Genomic DNA, 17,500 nt, shown 5'->3' on the forward strand with positions numbered 1-17,500 from the left:
TATAATCATATGACTGATTGACTCTTGTAATAATATTTAATAAACGTTGGTTTTTATTACTTTATAATTTCTTCTCCCCTTGACAACTATAACTCAGATGACTAACACATTACATCCTTTTACTGACGGGCCTTGATGCTCAAGTTCCCGCGATGTTACTTAAGTCTATTTCAAGTCTATACTTGTACGACGAAGTTATTAGAAATTCAAAGAGCTCTTCGTTGTGTCTGTGTGTTTTTTTCTTCTTCTTTGTAACATATAGATTTAGCCAGGGCTGAAAGCGAAGCTCCCATTAATAGATTTATAATTTAAATCAAACAATAAATTTGTAATCCACAAATCAGATAACTCAAGGGCACATTCATGTGACTTTTGAGGGAAAGGCTAAGTTATTTTAGACTGAAACAGGTTACATCGAGTTGATAGCCTTATATGTACACCCAAAAAATAGCAAACATCTTCGATCACATTCAAGAACCATAATGGCTCTTGATCACAGTAGATTAGGCCCCGAAAACAAATTCTTGGAAAACAAATCAGGCCGACTTTTTTTGCGTTCGACAGGTAGTTTAGAAAATCTTGCCAACAAATGTGGGAGTGTGTAAACCAACCTTTCATGCTTTTTATACATCACATCTGAGGTGAAACAGTACTATTTATCATACAGACCTCGGACAGAATGCGGTATTTCACAATATTTCAAGACAAATTGCGCTCAGTCAATATTCAGTAGATCAATCGTAGGATTTTAGCGAAACCGTTCAAAAAATTCCAAAATCACCCATAAGGCCAGCTGGTTCTCATTTCTAGTGCGAGCTGTCAGTGTGGTTCAGTGTTTGAATGAACTTTAATAGAGTTACGCTTCAGCATAATAACGATTTTATTATTACTTTTTTTTTTGTTATTTAATGGTTTCAGTTATAACGATGTGTAATCTTATAAAGCATTTGATATGCGCGACATTTTTGAGTACTCCTGCAAGCGATGCTCATGAACGACGAAAACAAACGGCACGGACAAGCGATTAAAATTACAAGAGAGAGTACTAACAATCAGTAAAAGAAATATAATTGGTGAAACATTTACAGAGACAACAATTGTCATTCACGAAGACAAGTATTAAAGTGCCTCTAAAATCCTGAGTCTTTACAACTGTAAGCTCAAAGCGTAAGCTTAAGTTAATTATGTTTTACTTTAAGCCGGCCTCCCGGTGTTTGCTTTTTTCAAAGATGAAGTCCTCGAAGCAGGAAGATCGCTCAAAGTTTTCTTTCTACAGCCAAATTTGTAACTAAGTATTATTCGGAACATTTTCTTTCTATTTTAGGTGAGAAAATATATCTGAAGGCCTTTTAAAGTTCAGTTATCTTATATCAAACCTGATGCTAGGTCAGATCATTGACTCAGATCTTACAAACGTGCATAAAGTTGCCGCATAAACTGTGCTCGTCTCCATGAAATTAGATATAACAAAAACAAACATCAAATACAATAATTACTCAGGTTTACCATTCGAGATTCAGTTCCTGAAAGCTATCAAGGAAGGCCACAGTTGCTTGAGATTTTTAAACCCTCTTACCCTCTGAAAAACGAAAACGATGCCATCCGAAATCGGATTACCGAATTTTGACAAGCGACGCATTTCTCAACCAAAAACCCAATAAACAAACCAGCCATGAATAACAGAAGACTCTTGATAGCAGCTGTATTTCGTTTTGCACATCCAGTGAAAAAAGACAGTTAAAAAACATCACAACTTCAGCTGTCAAAGTAAACACCTTTCAAGATGCTGAATAAATTTTCCGCATGAACTTACCTGTCAAATTTTGACCAATTAGAGCATAAAAATTGAACGTAGAGCGTGCCAACGCGTGACCATCGTAAGAAAAGGTCTTCCCCGCCTGTATCTTTAGAAAACTGGCTGAATTTTCGCGTCCGAGGTCAGTTTGAAATCAAAAGCTTAACAGTGCGGGGCCATAGTGACATAAACACAACATATTTCATATGAATCATTGGAAAAAATAAACTTGAGGCTGCGATCAATTGAAACTGGTAATTTGTCAGCGGATAACTTCAAAACAAATACTTGACCTCGATAGGTGGACACTTGAGCCCGCGGTACGGTCAGGTGATACTGGTCAGCGGATACCCTGCTAGCTACAAAGTGTGAGAGTAAACATTGGTTCTTCTGTGGTGCGGACGGACGCTCGGTCGCTCGGTGTACTGTCACGTGATTACCAAATTTTTCTGGGATGGGTAGATTTACTTAGCTATGGGGCTTCGCGCCGCGCGTGGAGCTCCGCTATTAAAACTTGTATCAAATACTGTTTTGCCTTGCCTAATAATTATCGCCTGAGAGCCAGCTCTCCGGAGCGCTCTTGCGTCGGGGCGGTAATAATAATAATAATCATCTTTATTGAGGAAACTTTTTCATAAAGGATATGGTTTTCAAAAAGGACCTCAGAAAAGGAGAGCTTGCAACTACGTATCTGGAATTTGACGTCTGCATGGAAAAAGTCGATGAGAAATGCTGATAGGCGGATATGACATTAATAATGACGCCATTACCCTTGTCCTTTTTTAATATTTTTTTACATTTTTTTTGACTGCTCAGTCGACGGGGAGCCACAGGGAAATTGGAGATGGAATTCAAATTCCAGAGACGTAGTTGCAAGCTCTCCTTGGTTTTCCCGCCCTGCCGCCAGAGCGCCACGGAGAGCTTGCTCGCAGGCTATGCATAATAGTATTCTTGATGGTTTTTCAGATTTCAAATTCTCGACCCAGCTAGTTTCAACTGTTGTAGTTGCTGCAATAACTGTCTTTCAAGTGAGTTTGAATTTCTTGCTGCCGCTATGATTTTGTACGGAGCTTCGTTTAATTTGTAATTGTCATTGTATTTGTAATTTGTTTTACCCAAGGAGCACTTAGGAGTTCATGAAAACTTGTTGAAACGTGTCCGTGCGTTCCAGATTGAATTGGAATTTGGAAAGGTTGCTTTTTAAGGACAGAAGAAAACCGGAGTACCCAGACAAAAACCTTTCAGATCAAAGGAGAGAACCAACAATAAACTCAACCCATATATGGCGTCAACGCCAGAATTTGAACCCGGACCACATTGGTGGAAGGCGAGTGCTCCTACCACTGGGCCACTCTTGCTTGTATTCGATTTTCTCGAGTGTATTAGCGCAGCGTCCTGGAAATAATGTGTCCTTTCAATATGATGAAAGACTAAGGCAGTTAGTACTACGTCTTAATTTGAATTCAATTTTAATTTCATTAATATTATATTGTTTTCTTTATTTCTTTTGTCGAGGACGGGGGGAAGAGGGGGTGAGGGGAGGGCACGTGCCACACCAATGAGACTTTGTGCAAATATTTCAATGGCAACAGCAGTCCAACAACACGTGCTTATATATGTTGCCAAACCAGGCTGCCAAGCCATGCATTTATATAGGTATTGAAGTTGCCAACAGAATGAAAACTAATGAGCATAATGAACAGCTTAGAAACGTAACAGTTGTTTTCATCATACTTTTTTTACAGCTGTCTGCCGGTGTTCTTTATCTTGTGGACAAAGAAAAGACCAAGGACAGACCGCTTATCGCACATCTGCCAGACGTAAAGGATCTTTTGTTTGACCTTTTCGGTAAGTGAACTATTTTCAATAAATACCTTGAAGGTTCATCTTGCGCCGTTTTCATCATCCCTGCGAATCTTCCATGATTTATTATCATGCCAAGTTAACTTTAGTATAAATTTGGTCCTCTTCACACGTATCTGTTTTTATTTGAAAACGAATATGTTTTTTTCCCTCCATTTTTCTAAAATCGTTTTCCTTGTCCGCATACATTTGTCAAGCCGTTTCTTTTTGAAAACGAATAATTTTTGTCCGTATTGCTGGTTTGCAGCTGAAGTCACGGCGGCCATGTTGGTGGACAATAGCTTAACTTCAGTTTTTCCCTCTGCTGGGAACTGAAATTCTTTTTTTCATGCAAATTCTGCGAAAAACTTGTCTTGTTTTGTCATGCAACTTGGCCTTCTTGTCACGTGGGTTTCAAACCAATGGAGGTGGCCTCCAATCACCCTAAAAGTCTCTCTCTACTCCGAAATGACTACAAGCATCGGCATCCTGGCCTAACCTGACCCTCTGTTTTTTAATCCTTGTTTTCACAAATCTCTGCGCATAGAGCGAAAGACTGTGTCAACTACACAGGAAAGTCCGTAGCATAAAACAATTGAAATGTAAGCATTTGAGCTTTTTTTAAGTTTTGGCTCCCCCGTCCACTATGTATAAACATAGCCACGTTTTACGTGCATGAGCTATTTTGAATGCTTCAGTGTAACAGTATAGGCAATCTAGTGTTTAATTCTAAATTAACGCTATTTTTTGTGCGAAATTGGGTTTTGCTGTACATTAATGAAAACTAGAACTGCTGCGCATAGCTGATTCGATCCTCATACTATAGATTCACTTTTCTTTGTCTTTCTTTCTCACATCTGGTGCAAAATAAACAAATTGTTAAAGTACTCTGAATACCAACTCACCAAAAGTTGCCTAGAGGGAAGACTCGAAGGTTTCAAGGTTTCTTCATGGTTTCTTAAGATAATGAAGCTCCTCGAATACCGAATAGCTAATAATAGCTCACGATTTTCATCATTGTTTTAGATGGTTGTATCATCATTATTCACGAGGTTATCACGCGCGATTCTACGTTAATGAAACAGTCTTTAACTCTGACCACTTAATTCTAACAGTGTTATGAGTTTTTGCTTCTTAAAAGAAAAGAGCCTTTCCTTAGGCACTAGTTACAAAACTAAAGATGTCTTCATACGTTCAAGTTACTATTATTACTGTGAAAAGCCAGCATGAGATGTAGAATCACACAGTTTGCACGTGAAAGTGTCGGACTTTGCCCCTTTCGTGGTCCGTACTTGAGAGAATTCGAGTTATCACACAGTAATCCAGTAAATAGCTAGGACTACAAAAATACTCATACACACAATTTGCCCGTGAAGATGTTGGACTTTGGCCCTTTTACAATTCGTACGTAAAATAAACGCAAATTGTTCACTAGAAAATTTTCTCAAACGATTTTAAGAAATCACCTCAACTTTACAACATCTGCAATTAAATTATGTTTCATGCAACGTCGAGATTGATAGCCAAACATTTATTAACTTTCGTGAAAGTTATCAGACTTCGGAAATATATTTCTACTCATATCATGTTATTCCACTCAATAAAACAGTATCTAATTATTATGTCAACTAGCTTCTTCCAATTTTATTCACTAAAGCTACTGTTTCTACTAAAGGTACGCATCTTTACTAAATAATATAGGTTTCAATAAATATAATTCTTAGTAAACAGGAAGGATGCATCATGTTGTTCACTTATTTATGCTTGTTTTGCCGGAACGAGAAAGGTCTGTTGAACTTTGTAAGCGAGAGAATAAAACTTGTTTACAGGTTTAACAGTACTCGGTGCAGCTTTCCAAAAAATAAGATGCCTTTGAAACTTCTAAAACCACAATTTATAGGCCGCATACTTTCGAATTAAAGTCCATATCTAAATATCAATTATTGTTTCATTGGAAGAGCTTTGAAAATACATGATCCGTTATACTCTACCTTGAAGCAGGTGACCCAGATCTCATAAATGCGTTGTACCGTTCGCGATAGCCGAATTCGGTCAGAAATGTCTTAAAGCAGCATCCACACTAAAATATGAACCCTTAAACAACTGCATCACTGTACACAGCGTTTGAATCATGAAGATATTTAATGTAATGCTTCTTAACACCTGTAGCTGTAATATAAGACGAAAAAATTGTGGAGAATCAAGTGGCGGTCTCAAAGTGCCCTTGTTTGACCTTTAGCAATGCCATGTTTAATAGGTGCCAAGATCTCATTGGTTCATAGTACCTTCAACCTTAATATTGGCTCCTGCAACAAACATCCTAACATACAAAGCCACAAAGCCACAAAGATACATACGCTCACACCACTGACATATGAGCTCTTTTTCAAAATAGCTCAAAAATGATATAAACAGGAGAAAGCTTTGTTTGATCATGATGCGACACCCAAGTTTTTGTAGGTAAGGAAGGCCTGATACTGGGGCTGAAATATATCGCAAATAGTAAAAGAAGCAAAATTTTTAACTGATGACGTCATAATGTCATCATACGTGGCACTTAATTACTGACAAACTGTCAAGTTGATGAAGTACTGCAAAGCTCTCCAGTTTTATAGCAATGTTGTGGATACTGTTTGAGTTCTATAGGTTGGCTCTTTTAGCCCTCCCAGGCAAAATAGAGTTAAAAAGATCACGTGTCCGTAGGGCATTTTATCCCAAGCGTTAACCACGTAGATACTGTTGTGTCATCGTTTTCCAAAATCTCCTTTTACCACCTGTCCACACGACGGTTGCGATTTCAAAACTTTCCAATATAGGAAAACATTGAAAAAGTTGCTTTTTCCATAGTCGTTTTCATCGGATACGTGTGGACGAAAGGCTTGTCCGGAGGGAAAATTATCCGTTTTCAAATAACGTGTGGATGGGGCCTAACTTGTCTTTGTTCACGAAACTTGGGCGGCCCAAGTTTCGTGAACAAAGACATTATTAAAGAAAAAATTACTGTATCTAATGTAATTTAATTTATTATATAGACAAGAGTGTTTTAGCGGAAAATAGACCACTCGTGAAACTACATCCAGGACTTGAGTAGCGTATTCTCCTTATCCTCACTGGTGAGGGTATCAATGACGTCATTTCCCGCTCAAACTGTTGTTTGTGTACGGTTTGCCAAATGCTAAAACAAAATGACGAGCGACTGATTCGTGAACTTATCTAAAGTTGACATAAAATCTCTCTCTGAGGAGCAGGAGAATGTTAATACAAAGAAGAAAACTTAATTTGTATGACTTAAAGTTATTCAAGGAGTTCCTTAAAAGTGAAGACGAAAGGAGAGAACTTCAAGAAATTCGCAGTTCGCGTCAAAGTTTGTGCTGGGAGTGAGATGCCAAGAAGGTTTTTACTGGCATCTACATCTTTTGAAAGTTTGCATTTTCACTGACCATTTTAAATTCAAAAACTTATTTTTGTGGGCTATAACAGGATGTACCGCTGAATTGTGTTAGCCGCCAGGTTATATGTCAACTTTAAATTAAATTCCAGTCTTTTTGTCTATATAATAAGTAGAGGATATTACACGGCGGCGCGAAGATATGAATTGTATTTTCGAGGGGTGAAAAACAATATTTTACTCACTCGCTGAGCTCTATCGTAAAATATTGTTTTCACGACTCGAAAATAAAATTTATATCTTCCTCTATGTATCTTATGCCAATATGAGCCCAGTGTTGGTGAAAATAAAAATGAACGCCGAAATTATCTTTGCACCTATAAGTAAAGTGAAGTCTGTGTTGCGATAGCAGATAGTGGTCACACGCGTCAACAAACCTCTACTCGAGCCCTGCAACTAAAAGTTTTATACTGTTAGCTAGTCCACAACCATAGAAGGCCTTAATTTAGCGCGATGTATTTTATTTCTAGGCATGTGTCAAGGAGCTTTTGGTTTGTCAGCGATGATAAGTGCCATATTGCTGCTGCATTTTATGAAGAGCCATCGGTGAGAGCAAGTTTATAGGTTGTATGAATGCAGATTGTCAATAACAACAACAACAAGTTTATTCAGTATTATCATTTCTATACATGGTGTTACCGATTGAAATACAATATTAAACAAAGAGAGTTAAGGAAATATAAATATAATTGAATGGTATATGATTAAGTATTATTATTATTATTATTATTATTATTATTATTGTTATTATTATTATTGTTATTATTATTATTACTATTATTATTATTCTTTCGTCTTTCAAATGCTTGACAACGAAAGTAGCAGTTAGCCTAAGTATACTCGCACAGAGCAGTTGGGGTTGGGGGAGGATTGAGTGGCGCATCACAAGTTGTTATTCTGGACTAGGTTAGCTTTTAACCGTAAATATGACATTGATTAATATAAGGCTTTAAATTACTGATTACCCCCAATTAAATGTGGGGCTTATTTTTCGAGGGGGGGGGGGCGGCTAATTGGAGATGGGGTTTTAAGGGGCTATGTCGCTGCGCGCTGAGGTTATGCAAATTACTTTCAACAGTCAAAATTCTATTGTTTCTATTCTATTGTTTGACTTTCTCTGTCACGTCCAAGGCTCCGAAATTTACAAAGACGTTTGCAAGCGAATTGGATTTGGATAAGGGATATTTTGATAGGATTTACAGGACGTTTCTCCTCTGGTTAGGCTAGATCAAGTTCCCTCAATTTCTTCGTCAAGAATAAAAGTGTCAAGACAATTTTACCGTTGTAGTTTTTAAGTAAAATTGCAGCCATTTATAAAATTAGAGAGCAAACAAAAATTCCAGAACAACAAAATAAACCAAAGTTTTATTTTATAAACGACCTACAAAAGGGAGTACAGGCAGTTCCAAAACATGGCATTCACTGGATCTAACTCGTACTGGTGCCTCTCTAAGTCCCTTGAGAACAAGCTGGACGAGCAAACGGTCGTGCCGTGAATCAAGCTAAATACAAGAAGGAATCTAGCCGAATTCCATAACATTTCCTTCGCCGGAAGTTTAGTTTCGTCACGAAACTCATCAGTGGCCATGCTGTTGTAATCGTTTAATAAAAACAGCCGCCACCAACTCCATAGCCGCTTCATTATCTCATTATATGTCCACATACTTTGAGCACACACACAAGAGCCAGCAGCCTCTAAAATAACTCAACAGAAAGGTTCTGTGAACTATAAGGAAGATTCCTTCTAAGATTCCATCACTCATTGTGGATCAGCCGTCGTTAATTCTCCGCTAGTATAACAGCCGCTGATTAGAGGACACTGTAAATCCACGTACAAAAATTCCAAGGGTAAACAATTTCAAAAATAACGCAAAAAATTCTTCAGTAATCACCATAGAACGATTATTAATACAAAACTTCGCTAACTATTAAGCGATGGCTGAGATTAAAACGGATAAAAACAGCCTTCCAAAATCTCCGACAGAACTTGAAAAAAGTCGCCTTGATGTTTTCTAGTTTGTTTTCATTGGCTCGCGCATGAGCCAGGGGTGACATAGTTCCTTTAATATAATAGAGAGGGCAAGCTTATATAAAACTGGTGAGACAGCCCTTGGTAATTCATTTTATTTCAAAAATAGTATTACCAAAAACTCGATCTGCGTGAAGGATTTTACAATCGCTGTGAAGGGCACCCCGGGACCTTACACTGAGCCTTTGAGCTTTTGTAGTCTGCAGATAATCATTAAATACAGTCGTCTTCAAGTGACTGTTTAGTGCAAAATCAAGTCTTTGCAATAAGGAGATTTTAAAAGAGAGGGGTAGGTAATAAAAAAGATTAACGTATCGCACCCCAGGAAACTAAACTGGATCCTATCTTATTTCTCATCATGATTAATGACTTATCTAGTAGACCCACTCCTGAGGCGAATCTGTGGAAGTATGTAGACGATGCTTCTATCTCGGAATTTCCCACTAAGAACGGAGGTGCGTCCATTCAGTCTACATTAGACACTGTCAGTTCCTTGACATCGCAGCATGGTAATTAATGCAGCGACAAATCATCTATCATACACGATGCATGAATGTATCACATAATTATACTTGATTTGTACAGTAATGGTGTTTCCTTATTTACACCAGGGATCATGTTCTACAGCTGTATAGAGGTCAAAGAAGGTTTGCTCAAGGAGTGTTTCCTTCTCCTGCAAAACTAGCGGTAAGAAACTACAGCTGCCCCCGTTCTGTATATTGTCCGTCAATAGTTTTCTTGCTCGTTGTGTAGCTCTTTGAAGTATACCGATTCACAATGAAGATTTTCACACATATTCCTTACAATAGGTGAGATAAATACAGGAAATGCAAGGTTTCATGCACAGTTTCAGCTCGATTTACACAGCTTTGATCAAAACATTCTCAGTTTCGAGAATAGTTTATTCTAAACCATAAGAAAAGATTTAATTAGAAGTTGACTATTTCGCTATTTCTATTTCACTTTTTACACTCAGTTCATTTTATTTGCCGGAAAGTAAGTCCTAGAAATTAAAAGGACGTTTGATCGATTCACGCTCGCGCATTCTAGTCTTCTTTGAAACTTTATATCGGAAGGACATCTTTGAGCAGGAAATAAGTCAGCACAGAATTTGACTGTCGGCGAATTTCTGTAATCGTCCATCGTTCTGCTAGTGATAAGTTAGCCGTTGTTCACTCGTCTTGCTTGTTTGGGACTGAGTCTTATTCCGGTCAAAGAGAGAGAAAGAGTGTCTGGCAAGGTTTTCAATACAAATCAAAGATTTGTGAACTCGTGTCTGGCAAACTCTCCAGGTATTTATATATACAAAGTTTAACGCACCTTATAACCTCATCTGCGCTTAACGAGTGTCTTTTGGTCCATAACTTTCAAAACAACTGCTCCACAGAACGTCACTGCGTAACGCAAAAGAGTATAGAAGTGTGACTACACAGTAAATGTCACAAAATCTACCTAAGCGGTCCCTTCGGGATTTTCTGTGTTTACGTCATCCTAACCATTTCGTACTTGCGGGCGCAAACAATAGAAACGTCATCATTACCTACCGATGCCTCGCGGCCCCTGTTCAAGCAAATCGAGATTTTTCCTTTATTGACTGTATGACTGTATATTTCAACTGTAAGTACTTTCCTTAATACACGCGCGAGTTACTAGAATGCCTCCTCGGGATTTCGCCTTCTGGGCGAAATCCCTGCGGGGGCAATTATCATTCAATTAATTAAAGTTCTTGAATTTGTATTTTGCTTGTATTTTGCTGTTATGGATGGATGGTCTGTGAGTGATCGTGACTGTCAGGTTTGTCTTAATCTTTCACTCACAAAACTTAGACTATTTTCTGATGGCAAAAAACAAAGTTTTTCACTTCTGACTTGAGGGAACTTCGTTTTATATTCTCATCCATTAAGCCGCTTAACACTAGTTATATTACTCGAATTAATTAGTTTGTAGGGCAGTCGTTCAGCATACATTCGGATAGAACAGTCTCCACTTAACGGCATTTGAACTTAGTTCTATGGCCCGACTCTCCACGAGTCTTCCAAAGCGCATGTCTAAAAAACACACCAATAAAACCAATCAGTATTCATAAACTTTGTGTGACTGACTTCCTTTAGAGGTGCTCATAATTGCTTTCGTTTGTTTATTGTTTTGTTTTGTTTTGTTTTTTTAATTTCAGTTAGGGAGTCTTCGGTTCTCGGGATATCAAATTGCCTATATAATTTCTGGTAGGAGTTATATAACTTTAGTAAGCTTAGTATCATCTAGTATGGAATAAATCAGCTCTAATCCATTGACCCGTTCATTTTTTCACTTCCATAATTGTTTAAGTTCAAAGTGAAAGAGAAGGCACGTGTTGAGCCATCGTTGCAATTGTCAGCTGTGTTGCTGATCCATACGAAAGCGAGGCAAAGTGTGCCACTAACAAACGTCGAGAATCAAACTGGTATCTGAATGAAATAGATAACAGAAAACAAGCTAGTCCGTCGTTAGCCAGCGAAAAGGAATTACACCTTCTTATTTAAACACATTTTCTATGGGTTCAAAGGCTTATTTTTTACTTGAACCTTAAACGTGTAGTCACTTTATCTGAACTCAAACCACATTTATACAGTCAACTTACCACATTTTGATTTTGATTTAAGTTGCAATGAGTAATTATGCTGCAGAGCTGTATCATACTACAGACATTAACAAGTTTCACCGGTTCTTTTTCTTGTTCCTGCACAAGGCTCTTCTTAAACAATGGCTGCGTGGGTGACTAGGAGTGTGTCCACTTAACCCTTTAAACCCTAAAATTAAAATAAATTCAATTCTCATTTGCTCTCTCTATACAGTTGTTTATACAAAAAAAAGGGACAATATAAATTAACTTGTATGATCAACTCCTTGATTCTCGGTACTACTGTTTTATCAAGCAAAGATTATTACAAGAAGAAATTTAGTGCTACCACTCTTAGACCTAAGGGTTAAAAGGGTTTGAACAGCTTGTACTGTAACAAGATAAAAACAGTCAGTCCGCCTTGCCATTTGGCTCAAAATCACATTTACTATATACTGAGCTACTTTGTAGCGGAGCTCCACGCGCCCGTTTCGCGCGCGCGTGGGCGGAGCCCCATAGCTAAGGAAATCTACCCATCCCAGAACATTTGGTAATCACGTGACCGACCGACCGTCCGTCCGCACCACAGGCATACCAATTTTTACTCTCACACTTTCTAGCTACTTTGGGAGCCCAGGAGAAAGTTGATTGCACATCAATGTTGTCATCAATTGACAGCTGTCAAAACAGGGTATCCGCTGACCACTATCACCTGACCGTATCGCGGGCTCAGGTGTCGACCCATCAAGGCCGAGAATTTTTTAAATTTTTCCGCTGACAATTTACTCGTTTTCAAATGATCGCAGGCTCACGTTTACTTTTGTGTTAAATTCACAACACATATGTTGTGTTTATGTCAGTATCGCCCCGCACTATTACGATTTTGGTTTCAAACTGACCTCAGACGCAAAAATTCAACCAGTTTTTTTAAAATACAGGCGGGAAAGACCGTTTCTTACCATGGTCACGTGTTGGTCACGCTCTACGTCCAATTTTTATGCTCTGATTGGTTAAAATTTGACAGGTGAGTTCATGCGTAAAATTTATGCAGCATCTTGAAAGCTGTTTAGTTTGACAGCTGAAGCTGACAGAGTTTTGAGTCATGTGATCTTTTTACCTGTCTTTTTCCACTGGATGTACAAAATGAAATACAGCTGCTATCAAGAGTGTTTTCTTATTCATGGCTGGTTTGTCTATTGGGTTTTTGGGTGAAAAATGCGTCGCTTGTCAAAGCCGATAATCCGATTTCGGGTGGCATCGTTTTTGTTTTTCACCTTGCTGGATGCGTACGAGAATTATAAAGGCTCAAGCGATCCTTGCCTTACTTGATAGCTTTCAGGAGCTGCATCTCGAAATATGGTAAGCCTGAGTAATTATTGCATTTAAATCTAATTTCATGAAGTCCAGCGGCGCAGTTTATGAAGCTAGTTTATGCACGTTTATATTAAGATTTGACTGAGACACTGATCTGACCTCGTATGAGGTTTGATATAAGCTTAAGCTTACAGAACTTTAAAAAGCCTTTAGTCGATATTAATTCACCGTAAATAGAAAGAAAAAACTTTCCGAAGAATATTTAGATATAATTTTGGCTGTAGAAAGAAAGCTTTGAGCGATTTTCTTGTCGTGAGTTCATCTTTGAAAACAGCCAACACCGGGAAACCGGCGGCTTAAAACATAAACTTTAAGCTTACTAGTAAAGACTTGAGGATTCTTAGACACACTTAAATACTCATTTGTTTTCATGAATGAAAATTGTTGTCTCTGTAAATGTTCTATCGAATTATTTTTCTTTATTGATTTTTGGTAGTCTCAAAAGTGTAATTCTCATCGCTTTGCCCTTTGTTTTCAGCCGTTCATAAACATCGCTTGCAGGAGTACTCAAAATGCCAAGCGTATCAAACGTCTTTTTAGATTACACATCGTTATAAAACCGTTAATAAAAAATATACTCAATAAATTCTTTATCACGAAGAAGCGTAACTCTTTTAAAACTTCTTCGCAAATTTGGCGCTTGTCAAAAGTTAGAACCGGCTGGCCGTGATTTTGGAAATTTTTTGAACGGTTTCGCTAATTAAAAGTCCACGCGTGCTTCGATGGTCCTGAATATTGAATGAATGCAATTTGTCTTGAAAAATTGTGAAATACTGCATTTTGTACGAGGTTTGTGTGATAAAAACAGCTCCTCATAGTACTCTTTCTCCTCAGATGTGGTGTATAAAAAAAATAAAAGATTGGTTTGCACGCACCCAGATTTATTGGCAAGAATTTGTAAACGTCGAACGCAAAAAATTCGGTCTGATTTGTTTTCCAAGAATTTGTTTTCCACGCCTTATCTACTGTGATCAAGAGCCATCATTGCTTTTAAATGTGACCGAAGACTATTTTGTGGGTGTACATATGAGGCTATATCAACTCGATACAAAATTTGTTTTACCCCAAAATCACTTAGCTTTTCCCTCAAAAGTCACATGAATGTGCCCTTAAGTTAACTGATTTGTGGAATACAAAATTATTGTTTGATTTAAGTATTAAATTTATCAATGGGAGCTTCGCTTTTAGCTGTGGCTAAATATATATATATTATAGATGTGTATGTTGTCAGGTTAGATTAGAAAGTGCCCACATCGCCTTTGACTTGCCTTTTGCCACCACTATCCCGGGCCCCATAAAAGTTCTTTAATGAGCGTTGCGTGACGGGAGGCTAACCCTAACCCTAACATCCACAGGACTGATCGCTAGTATCAACTTATAATTAATAAAAGGTTATGAGGGTTATCCCGTTAAATAGAGTTTCGTTTTCCTTTAAAATTTAGGCAAAATGTCATGTTTATGACTTACAGTCGCGAGTGTTCGTTAAATGTGGTGTCTTCTGTGACAGGTTTCACTGTCTGTGTGATTTCTTTCTTCCTTTTTTTTTTTTTTTTTTCAGGATATCTCTCGGTGGGAATTGTTCTATGGCTTGTTGTATTTGTCCCTGCACTTTTTTTAAAGCATATAAAACCTATCCGGGAATGGTGTTTAGAAAGAGCGGAATCAGTGATGTAAGTAAAATTTGTGGCTTGTTTAAGTTTGTTTGCTTCAGCTGCTGCTGCCGCGCCGCACGTTTTTAAGGTTAAACACTACGAATGAAGCTTTTGGTGCTGCCTCGTTCCTAGTCGTCTCAAGAGTGAAAAACGGAAACGCTACTGCACGAGCCATCAAGGAGTATCGCGCATTGAACCATGGGAACGTTTAGCGTGGACGCAAAGGACGCTGGGAAGATACCAGGCGCGGAATTAAAATCCCAGTCGCTCTCGAATCTGTTAGAACGCGCCTGGGTACAATGCAGTTCTAGGTTTATACCTCACCGTGCGTGCCGTGCACTACAAGCGATCAGTACTTAAGTTATCCAGGAGCCTCCTGTGTTATCCTAATTTTCTCCCTCAGGTGTAAGGCGATGCTGCTCCCTACTTTTTTCCCTGCATTTTAATTTTTTAGCTATTATACGTTGTCAAACCTCTTCTCCTCAGGAGCAACTTTCTAAATTCATTTAGCACCTGATTATTGACAAGTCTGGTCCAAATTGGTCTCTATGGTTACATTTAAGTGGCTATGACATCATAGGTGGCAGAAGGTCGAGCAATTTGGAAGGGAAGAATCGACTTTTTCTAAGTTTTTTGTTTTTGTTGTTGTTGTCGAAAAACCCTGACACACTGAAGACGAAGTTGAGGGAAACATCAGGGCTCGAGGGATATCTTCAAAAAACGTTGCTTTTAGCTTGAGGCTCCATTTTTGTTGTTGTTGTTATTGTGTTCATTCAGGAAAGTAAAAACTGGCAGTCGGTTTTTCCCGCCTTCTCTCACGCCACCGTTCCACTATGTTGAACACGTGCTGTTGTATCTTGAGCTTGTTAAAATTGCTGAATTGTATCACAAACGAGATGCAATTAGATTCAGACAAGGCCACGTGACCACGAATTAACCAATGACAGTCCCTGTTTAGTCGAATAAAATTCTAAAGCTACGACTAGAATTATGTAGTCTAATACTGAACTTTTGGTGGTTTACTCATTTCAGGTCCGCGTTTATCATGTCCGTTGTCCTCTACCTCTTTCAATTGTTTCTTGTCCACTATGTCTTCCGCGACAGAGATTTTCCCAGGATTGTCATCACGGTGGATAACAGGTATTTGCCGTCTTCACTACGTCTTCTCGTTTGGTTTTTGAACCTTGTAAAATCAGTTCAACCTACCGTAAGTGACTACACCACAAAGGGCTAACATTTATCACTCTTTCTGCCTTCCATCCTTTTCTTTTATTTATTTATTTGAATAATTATTTATATGTTTATTTGATTGATTGATTGATTGATGTATTTACATTGCAGACGCTTGTTCTCGATTATGTCATACTTCTTCTTCTTTTTCAACATTCTGGTCGGATTGTTTTCTGGCTTTCTTCGCATCATCTTGGGTATAGTTCTAGGAGTTGTATTCCTGGCTCGTATAGACCGGTCGACCTTGATGCAGGGATTTCAAAGATTGGACCGAGGCATGTCGAAATCTTTAAAGGGGGAAACTGTACACGGTTTTCCGTAACTATGATAATTTTTATTCTACTTGCATTTAAAATATAAAACAAGCCAGATATAACTTACAACATGCAGCCAGTTCACGGTGAAGGCGGTTATCGCGGTAGAGACTATAAGAAACATTAGATAATATCGACGTCATGCGTCCCTATTGTTTGCTCTCCTTCTCATCCCTTCTTTATCGCCTGATTTCTCCCCCCTCTCTTATATTTTCGACACATTCTCATCTTCCTCCATGGGCTGTTCACAGACCCTCTGTCTTCCCCTTAAAGATCGTCGAGCGAGCGTATTTTCTATCAACAGATCGTCGAGCGCGCGTATGTGAATAAAACCGGCGGGGAATTTATTCAACGCAAGCGCCAGGGAGTGCTCCTTGCTTGCTCTAGCGCGCTCGCTTCTCTCGCGCGCTGTCACATTGTCGAAAAAAAAAAAGGAAATAAAAACGTCTATGGACAGGCTACCTCTTTCCTAAACTGTTTCTCTCCCTTCTCAAAAGAGTGTGACCTGTTTACCAACCACAGTCAATCCAATCATTCAACAAAGTTCTTGAACGACCTTTTTTGCCTTTTTCTGTGTTTATTCACTGGTCACTGGAATATGCTTGCCAGTCTCACTCCATCTCACATTCAAATCCTTACTCTTCTACAGCATTTGTCGCTTACCTTGGTTTCATCAACCTGCTTGTTGCTCAGAGCCATCCCGTGATGCTTTTGTTCTGTCAGCTACTGATAGACAGGGACAAAGTTCACCGGCCTAATTCGGAATTTCCAGCAGGTGCTCAATCTGAGAACCGCGATTGTTCAAAGGAAACTGGGGTTGCCTCTGGTATGTGCTTTGTTAACCTTGTTAAATCCATCAAATATTTGAAACATAATATAAACAGTAGAACCTTAACCCAACATAACGTGATTAGCCTGCGAGCAAGCTCTCCATTTGGGTGAGCGAAGCGAGCCAACCGAGCGTGGTACGCGCGAGCGAGCGAGAGGCGGAGGAAAGGAGAGCTTGCAACGATCTCTCATAAATTCTCACTTCTACTTCGTCTAGACGAAGCGAGATACCGTTGGACGGCGATTGTCACTTTGCTAATTTGCGGCGCGCCTGTGGTGGCAGTTTTCACGCTTTGCAGTGTCTCAGGGTTTCCGGGGTGGAAATGAAAATTTATGAGAGATCGTTGCAAGCTCTCCTTTCTCTTCCCCGTTCCCCGCTGTCTCGTCTTTCC

The 17,500-nt window shown here is 38.8% G+C and overlaps 1 protein-coding gene across 1 annotated transcript in view; it reads left to right on the plus strand.

Moving 5' to 3' along the window:
* Positions 1-17,500, plus strand: part of LOC140945855 (stimulated by retinoic acid gene 6 protein-like) — a 41,090-nt gene that overhangs the window by 22,698 nt on the left and 892 nt on the right. Inside the window, exons 10-18 of the mRNA XM_073394907.1 lie at positions 2,762-2,823; positions 3,541-3,643; positions 7,556-7,631; positions 9,726-9,801; positions 11,288-11,336; positions 14,643-14,754; positions 15,769-15,876; positions 16,078-16,241; positions 16,930-17,106. Coding sequence (XP_073251008.1) covers positions 2,762-2,823; positions 3,541-3,643; positions 7,556-7,631; positions 9,726-9,801; positions 11,288-11,336; positions 14,643-14,754; positions 15,769-15,876; positions 16,078-16,241; positions 16,930-17,106 — 927 coding nt within the window. The remainder of the gene's footprint in view (positions 1-2,761; positions 2,824-3,540; positions 3,644-7,555; positions 7,632-9,725; positions 9,802-11,287; positions 11,337-14,642; positions 14,755-15,768; positions 15,877-16,077; positions 16,242-16,929; positions 17,107-17,500) is intronic.

This window comes from Porites lutea, chromosome 8, assembly GCF_958299795.1.
Source record: "Porites lutea chromosome 8, jaPorLute2.1, whole genome shotgun sequence".
In the NCBI taxonomy this organism is placed as follows: Eukaryota; Metazoa; Cnidaria; class Anthozoa; order Scleractinia; family Poritidae; genus Porites; species Porites lutea.